The sequence below is a fragment of the Oncorhynchus mykiss genome, chromosome 4, assembly GCF_057628025.1.
Source record: "Oncorhynchus mykiss isolate SJ-2025 chromosome 4, ASM5762802v1, whole genome shotgun sequence".
NCBI lineage: Eukaryota > Metazoa > Chordata > Actinopteri > Salmoniformes > Salmonidae > Oncorhynchus > Oncorhynchus mykiss.
The window spans coordinates 61924937-61931909 of record NC_143025.1 but is presented as its reverse complement, the minus strand read 5'-3'; the positions used below and the strand labels follow the sequence as shown (position 1 = coordinate 61931909).

Sequence of the window (6973 nt, the reverse complement as noted above, 5' to 3'; positions counted from 1 at the left end):
CTCTTCATATGGCAAGGATTAAAAAGCATTTGCCAGTAGATTGTAGACTTGATTTATGATGATGACTGCTAGCTAAGATTTTGAAAGTATCAAAGCTAACGTGATTTGGCATCCTTTTATCTGTGGCCAATTACCTTGAGACTTCTTGGATGGGCACTTCTAATGTAACTCTATGGCAGCACCCAAGGGGCTTGAATTTTCAAGCTCTACCCTTAGATTTGGTGGTGACATAGAGTCCCCATGAGTGACAGAACACTGAGCCAATCACGTCGCAACTAGAGAACATTACCAACCCCTACTCTCAGTATTTTCCGTTTGCTGCCCCACCACCACAGAAAGCATTAAGCTTGGCTGAAACACCTGCATTTTGGAGCTGCCTTACGCAAGGGAGCAAAAAAGAGACAATGTTTGTAAGTGGCTTTACAATGAATTATTATTATTTTTACATTGTTTTCAAACTGATATGTGACACGTAATAATGCTAAAATAACATGCGACCCCCCCCCCCCAAAAAAAAAAAGATTTTATTCTGCCCTGAATGAGGGGTCACCGCTGCCTATATAGCCAATTTATCTTTACTCATATTTTTTTCTCTCTACATGGTTGGGAAGATCACGTAAGTAAACACTACACCTGTTGTTTACAAAGCAAGTGACAACTACAATTTGATTATAGTTAGATTTTTCGTCACTGGTTTCGACAACTCATGGGTTTTGCTGGTGTTAGCATCTTTCGAATTTCAAAAGAGAGAACATTCGGCCTGTAATTTGCAAAGAGAGAGCTTTTCTGCTCCTCATCTCATCTCTTATTTTAACACATATGAACCAGGAATTTAATCGAGCAGCTGACGTATTACGTTAGACTTTAGTTCTGGTTTAACCGACATTAGTTCAGGTATATCTGAAACTGGACATAAACAACATCTAAATAAGGAAGTGCACCTCAAACACAATTGGGCCAGTCCTAAACTGAAAGTATGTAGCCTACTGACATGGGGATGTCCCATATGAGCGAGAAACGTTTAAGGAATATTTTACTTTGTCCAATCTTTTGAAAAGTCTGGGATTAGCTGTAATAATAGATTTCCTGCAAACTTCACGGGCTGCGTTTAAACAGTCATATATTTTTTCTCTACTAATTGGTCTTTTGACCAACCAAATCAGAGCTGAGTAAAAAAAAAAATCAGGATTTGGTCGCCTGTCTAAACGCAGCTCATTGTTCTTTCTTCCTGCTGGTAAATAAGTCACATTGCAGCACAGAACAATAGAGAATAGATCTAGCAAAGTACTGTTATTTACAAGAACAATAAAATAAGTTGAATCAAATATGCACATTCAGAAATGAGACAATGACTGGAGGACACGTTTTCAAACGTTCTGTTCTTCGTTAGGAATTAACTAATAGCTTTTTCCAATTCTGTAAATAATTTGAAAGTACTGTGGCATTTAAATTGGTCAGTACTATGTGGAATCCTTGGGACGTCCCTACCCGAAATCCTTACCCTAACTTTAACCCCTACCCTTAGCCTAACCCTTACCTAACTCTAACCCTTATCTATAAACCTTAACCCTTACCTTAAACATTTTACATTTCAATTTCAATGAACGTCCCAAGGATACCAGATTGCACACACCCATTTCAAATTGGCGAGTGCTTTTGGCATTCACGGTTTATGTGGGGAATGTAGTGCAAAGGCGCCAAGTATTGCATATGAACAAGTATAAACTGTATACAAAATAAACTACATTAACTAACACGAGATTCGTTAAGTGCGCATGCCCATTAGCTCAGAATGTAAAATGAACGTTGTTTTGACGCCATGTTGGTTGTCATCGAGGAGAGAATTTGACGACGGCGCTGGGAGAAGGAAATATTTGTCTGAAATCTACTGTCATCTGGTTTTATATGATCATTCACATACAATAATTGATTGGATGAATTTCTACTAACACTAGGCCATTACAGGGTCTGCGTTTTGGATGGTATTAAGACTCGAGAGGTGAAAAACGAAGCCATTTGTGCATAACTTGAATTTTCCCTTGAGGGTAGTCGAAGAAAGTCAGCGGAGGGACCCAGTCACAGGAGCTCTGGTGTGCCCTCTGATAGCGAAAACCACAGCTTTATCTCGTTTTTATAGATCCATAATATTCCCAACGGAATGGCTTGTGGGGCTACTTTGAAAAGGACTATGGATTTCGATCCATTGATGAACCAGGCGTCCCCCAAAAGGAGGAGGTGCACCCCAATGTCTCAAGCCGCCTCGACTTCATCACCCCAGAAATATCTGCGTATGGAGCCCTCACCATTTGGAGAAGTGTCGTCCAGACTCACAACGGGTTAGCAACAGTTAATAGCTACTAGATTTTAAGGCATGAGTGGGAATCTATGAATGAAAGGTGTTGTTAGGGCACCTTGGTGAGATTAGCTATGTTAGCGTAGCTAACTACTAACTAGTTGGCTAAGCAATATCAAATGCCTGACTAGTAGCTACAGTAAGTTACCGATAAACTTGTAAACACTTCTTGCATTTGTTGTTGAAACCTGTGACTTAGACACAACTGTTTGTTCAACTAGCTTGCTAACTAACGGCAGCTAGTAGGCCGGTGCTAAACCTTCAAGCTAAGCTAGCTAGCATAGGTCTTATAAATGAGCATTTTACATTTAGCCAGACATGTATCTGATAAATACTTCTTTAACAGCAACAGGATGATGGCATGTAGCCATATGGGCAATATATTAGTCAAATACTGGTGTAAAGTACTAGGTTTAGTAAAACTACTTTACATTTTTTTTATGGGTATCTTTACTATTTTATATTTTTGTTTACTTTTACTTCACAACATTGCTAAAGAAAATAATGTGCTTTTTACTCCTTACATTTTCCCTGACACATGTTATAGTTTGAATGCTTTAAAGGACAGGAACATTGTACAATTCACACACTTATCAAGAGGTTATCCCTACTGCCTTTGATCTGGTGGACATGCATAGTTTGTAAATGATGTTGGAGTGTGCCCCTCGCTGTCTGTAAATTTACTTAATATAATGAATGAGAAATTATTTATACTTTTGATACTTAGGCATATGTTAGCCATTAAATGTATTTTTGGTACTTAAGAATATTTAAAACCAAATACTTTTAGGCTTACTCAAGTTGTATTTTACTGGGGGACTTTTACTTGAGTCATTTTCCATTAAGTTATCTTTTACTCAAGTATGACAGTTGGATACTTTTTCCACAACTGGTCGAACATGGCGTAGTCTGTGCAGTGGAATTGCTTCCTGCAGGGGTTGGGATGGGGTTCTCATTTGCTACGGAAGTGGATAGCTCGTGTTTTGTAGCCTTTGTCCTTGAATTAAGGTCATATTGTTGTTAGTTACTTAGTGAAGTATCAAGATGACTCACAGGGTATATTGTTTGAGTATGTTGTGCAATTTCTTATTTGGAATGATTGATTAGCTTGCCCTAACTACATCTTGCCCTTGTTTTCCATTCCAGAGCAAATCCTGCACAATATCAAGCAAGAGTACAAGCGGATGCAGAAGCGAAGGCACCTGGAGAACAGCTTTCAGCAGACCGAGGGCTGTTGTCCCCTGGAGTCACAACCCCATAGCTCCATCCTTAATGGATCCAGTCTGCCTGGTATGTCCAGTCTGCTTTTACTCAGGAAGGACATCAGGAGGAATAGACACATCTGAGGGGGTTCATCAAATGGAAACCATTGGTTACCTCACAACAATTGTTATCCCTTTTGTTAGCTTGCAGTTGTATGTCGCTTGGCTTCATTTAATGTCATTTTTTTGGTCAAGTTTTACATGTGGTTTTGAGAATGTTCTCTTTGATAATGGATACTTATTCTCTATATAGGAACATCTTCTGGTGCAGTCTCCCCATCTAGAAAAGAGCAACCTCTATTTACCTTGAGACAAGTTGGGATGATCTGTGAACGACTACTTAAAGAACGAGAGGAGAAGATAAGGGAAGAATATGACGAAATATTGACAACAAAACTAGCAGGTGTGTTGGAGAAACTGTTTCTGTGACCTCTGCAGAATATATAGCACTCTATTTATTGTCAGACCTTTTTCTCTCTTTTTGCAGAGCAATATGATGCTTTCGTTAAGTTCACTCACGATCAGCTAATGCGGCGATTTGGAGAGCAACCTGCTAGCTGTGAGTAATAAACTTCCCTCTGTCAGTGCAGTGTTTCCCATATTATTTTAGCAGCATCGCACCGCCGCTGCTAAATTGTTGCCACCACACCCCTACAATTTGACTGGGGGAAATATAGCGACTCAAATGTCTTGGTGGATGGAAAGGCTTTCCCAAAAACCTTCTCAATTAAATGTTAACTTGCTATAAAGTAGCCTATGCCTACCTGGTAAAATTATATCATGATTATTTCCATCAATGCAATGGGCAATTGTTTTTCAAATGCCATCACATGTGCTACAGAAACATTGCTAACCAAACAGTCCTAGGTGCGTGAGGACTTGAATAAAAGGGTAACATTAAATCTAAATATCTTAATGTTTTCCAGACCTCGAAGGTCGTCTCCTGGTGTGGTTTTAGGATTTCTGTGTACTTAGAACATCCAATTGTGTTGCTTTTCTATGTAAAAATTGTGATTGGAGAGTGAACCTGAACACCCCCCCCCCCCCCCCCCCCCCCCCTTTGTGACTCTTGCCACTGTGGAAAGAAAAAAAACACCTATGGGAAACACTGACATCCTTCCTCCCTTCTTTATAAAGACCCCTGTCACTTCTGTATCATGCTTAATGTATTGTGAACTTTGTTCCATGAATCTGTATTCATAGCTGCTCTCTCTTCCTCCCCAGATGTTTCCTGAGTGAAACCTCATATTTGATGGAATACCAATTTCCCATTTTATTATTGCTCAAAGCCTCCCATTTGATTCTCTGCCAACTGTATTCTCCAGAGACTCACAGGCTCTATTTGGACTTGTAGTAGTGCCATATCTCCCCTGTGGGCTTAGGATGCCTCAAGCTTCTGTCAGTGGCAACTACGTTCTCTTCAGCAACTGGTATTTGTGCTGCGGCTTAAATGGCACCCAATTTACTACTTTTGGCCAGCGCCCATAGAGCTACGGTCAAAATTAGTACACTATATATAAAATAGGGTGCCATTTTGGATGAAACCTTGGAGTGCTTCCTGCTGTCAACACATATATGGACCTCTGCTACCTATTACTCTACCAGTGGCCTCCGTTGTTTTAATTGCTGTATTGATATTTATTAGGCTTTTTTCTTAGGCCTTTTTATAAAGTGACCTTCCATTCCCAACTCTGCTAACCTCGTCTTAGATCTGTTTGTGCTCTTTCCAACTACATTGCTGTCCTTGTCAAGCTAAGACAATGAGTGACAAGGAGTTGGCATTATAGCCCAAACAGACTGGCACTCAGGCTATGACTCTGCCACCACACATTTAGATTTATTTTGTTCCATAAACATGTTTCTTTGATTCAAAAATGATGAGACACAATTATTTTATTTTTTAATCAAATCAACCTATACAGTTGGGAGGGGTGGTCCACTACAAAAGAGCAGATAATCCAAGGAAGCTTCTGGACTGGACTCCAGGAGAGGACATCCTATGATCTATCAGCTATGGTTACGTTGTAATGGTAAATGGCCTGTGTAAATTGTCGTTTTGCCTGACCTTTGTTACAGTTATCCTTTAAAAAAAAAAAAAATCTACAAAAAAAGTGCTATTTTTTCCCTGTTTATTTTATTGGCTATGTAGCTTAATGGACTTGGGTTGGGTAAAGCTTATGAATAATAGGTTTACATTAAAGGATGTTCCGGTTTCACATTGTCTTTTTCATAGTAAAAAATGCTAGACTAGTTGACATCTTTGTTCAATTTATCTCTTCCAAGTGTGCTGGAGAAAGTTCCACTTCAGTGATTATATAATCCATCTCCTCCACCATTTGAGAAGGAGTACTTTGAAAGTATTTTATCTTGTCCAAACACAAATGTTCATAGTAGCTAGGTTTCCATCCAATTGGTGATAGATTTTCAGGTGAATATTGTATAATCTGCATTAAAAACAATGTTAATTTTTCCCACCAGATGTGTTTTCATTGAATTGACTTGTTATGGATAAAAGGCTGTGCGTGATGACGTAGTGGACATACAAATGCATATTGTGGTTAAATTCCCATGTGTCGAATAAAAAATGTTAAAGTTAAATGGGTTTCTGTCACATTTTCAGCTCTACTGGTGGTTTTCCAAAAAAATAAGAAATGTATGTCGTGGTGCTCATTGATATTGGCATGTGCGTTCTAGGCAACAGCTCGCAGATCCAGTGTGGGTACATGAGATTATTATGGACAAATGAATGAGATTGTTTTTTACATTTTCAAACGGAAGCCACGCGTCTTGTGTCACCAGAATAAGACCCTCGATATTTATTGAAATGGAGCATCAAGCTCATCACCTTGCATTTTCACCACCCTGTGAAGTTCATAATTAGTTTAATCTGTAGCTTAATAAACTGCAGGCTTTCCCAACCAGTCAAAGTGGGATGGGAAAGGGAGATACCTAGTCAGTTTACAACTGAATGCATTCCACTGAAATATGTCTTCTGCATTTGACCCAACCCCTCTGAATCGGAGAGGTGCGGTGGGCTGCCTTAATCGACATCCAAGTCTTCGACGTGGTCCACGTCATTGTGTTTACTTTGATATGATTTATTATATCAATAAAAGCGCTCCATCAAAATTTCTCACATACATTTTACCAACACAAAAATATCCCACCTTGTCCAGCATATTTAGATTTTTTTGACATTTGGAAATTTTAAAGACACATTTTCTGTTTCTATCAGGCCTGTCATGACATTTTGTTATCCAACATGTACTTTACTCGTATAAAAAGGTTGGATGGAAACCTAGTTAGCGGAAGGAACATGAAGCCTATGACTTCATGTTCTCAAACATAAAACACTGAT

The 6973-nt window shown here is 39.1% G+C and overlaps 1 protein-coding gene across 3 annotated transcripts; it reads left to right on the top strand.

Moving 5' to 3' along the window:
- The first annotated feature begins 322 nt into the window (after positions 1–322).
- Positions 323–6213, top strand: akirin2 (akirin 2). Of its 3 annotated transcripts, none has more exons than XM_036975440.2 (6): positions 323–410; positions 2138–2336; positions 3500–3643; positions 3869–4018; positions 4103–4174; positions 4840–6213. In XM_036975440.2, the coding sequence occupies exons 1-6, from the start codon at positions 405–407 to the stop codon at positions 4848–4850; spliced, it is 582 nt and encodes a 193-aa protein (XP_036831335.1). In that variant the 5' UTR covers positions 323–404; the 3' UTR covers positions 4851–6213.
- The last annotated feature ends 760 nt before the right edge of the window (positions 6214–6973 follow it).